Source organism: Echinops telfairi, unplaced genomic scaffold (assembly GCF_000313985.2).
Source record: "Echinops telfairi isolate 266 unplaced genomic scaffold, ASM31398v2 ScPeMD7_70;HRSCAF=299, whole genome shotgun sequence".
NCBI lineage: Eukaryota > Metazoa > Chordata > Mammalia > Afrosoricida > Tenrecidae > Echinops > Echinops telfairi.
This window is the reverse complement of record NW_022103968.1, coordinates 70593001-70594176: the sequence shown is the minus strand read 5'-3', so window position 1 is coordinate 70594176 and position 1176 is coordinate 70593001. Positions and strand designations below refer to the sequence as shown.

Below are 1176 nucleotides of genomic sequence, written 5' to 3'. Positions count from 1 at the left end.
CGATCTTCTTCAGATTCTTAGCTCAACTGTGAAGTAAAACATAAAAAATAGTACATACATACAAATACATAAAGTTATATTTAAACGCAACAGCAGAAGAACAGAAGTCTGAATAGTTGAATGGAAAGACCCCTTGGCTGTGCTTGCTTGATTTTCACAGCAGGGGGGATTAGTTAGAAAGACCAAATATCTTATTTTTTAAACATTCATTTTCTCCTCTACCCCAGCTACCACCACTTCCCAGCATTGTGGAAACCTGAATAATGATTTTCGTTTACTCTTGCTTTTTCTTCCTGTCTAATAGCCCAATAGAATCCTGCCAGAATTTCTACAAAGATTTCACATTACAGATTGACATGGCTTTCAACGTGTTCTTTCTTCTCTACTTTGGCCTGCGGGTAAGTTTGAACAGCAGTGTGTGGTAATGTGATGGGGGAATGGAACTCTGGTACCCAAGGATAACCCTCCCTCAGTCTCCGCTCTTATAGACCAGATGGAGCCATGTTTTCCAGCAAAGGAAATGTGCCTGCATTTTGATTTTCAGTCTGTGAGAGAGCCTTTTCCTTAGCTAAATATTTCCTGGAACATATGTTAATTTTGTTCCAAAATAAGAAATAGACCTAAAAATATCTATAATGCCCTCTGAAGGACTGTTTCTCAGCCCTCTTTTTAATTATAAATGTATTCTTCCTTTAAAAATTGCACAAAGGCAAAACAAACAAACTAAAGACCAAAACCATTTATGTTCTTAAGATTATGAGTAGCGATGTAGTGCTTACTTCGCTAAGAACTGAGGACGCAGTTCTGAGGATGAAATCAGGGAGTAAATTGGTAGAATTTGGGGTTTGAAAATTATCTGAGGCACCTTTTAAGAAGGGAGTTATACAAATATAGATTTGTGTGTCTGAGTGAATAATACACTCATGATTCATAATTATATTTTACACTAGAGAGTCTAAGGAATATAAGATCACTCAAACATCCTTATGATGTTTCTGGAAACAACAGAACAATATACTTCAAGGTTAATCTCTCTGGCTAACAGAGCATATGGAATTCCAAGATTAAAACAGCATGTGATCAGTATTAAACAAACAAACAAAAACTCGCTGCCATTGAGCCAATGCTGTTTCCTAGTGACCCTCCTGTCAGTTTCCAAGACTGTAACACTACTGC

At 37.0% G+C, this 1176-nt stretch overlaps 1 protein-coding gene across 1 annotated transcript in view; it reads left to right on the top strand.

The window, feature by feature from the left end:
- The window catches only part of KCNMA1 (potassium calcium-activated channel subfamily M alpha 1), a 1099869-nt gene that overhangs the window by 638828 nt on the left and 459865 nt on the right, over positions 1 to 1176 (top strand). Inside the window, 1 exon segment of the mRNA XM_045291187.1 lies at positions 305 to 426. Within this exon segment, the coding sequence (XP_045147122.1) occupies positions 305 to 426 (122 nt within the window).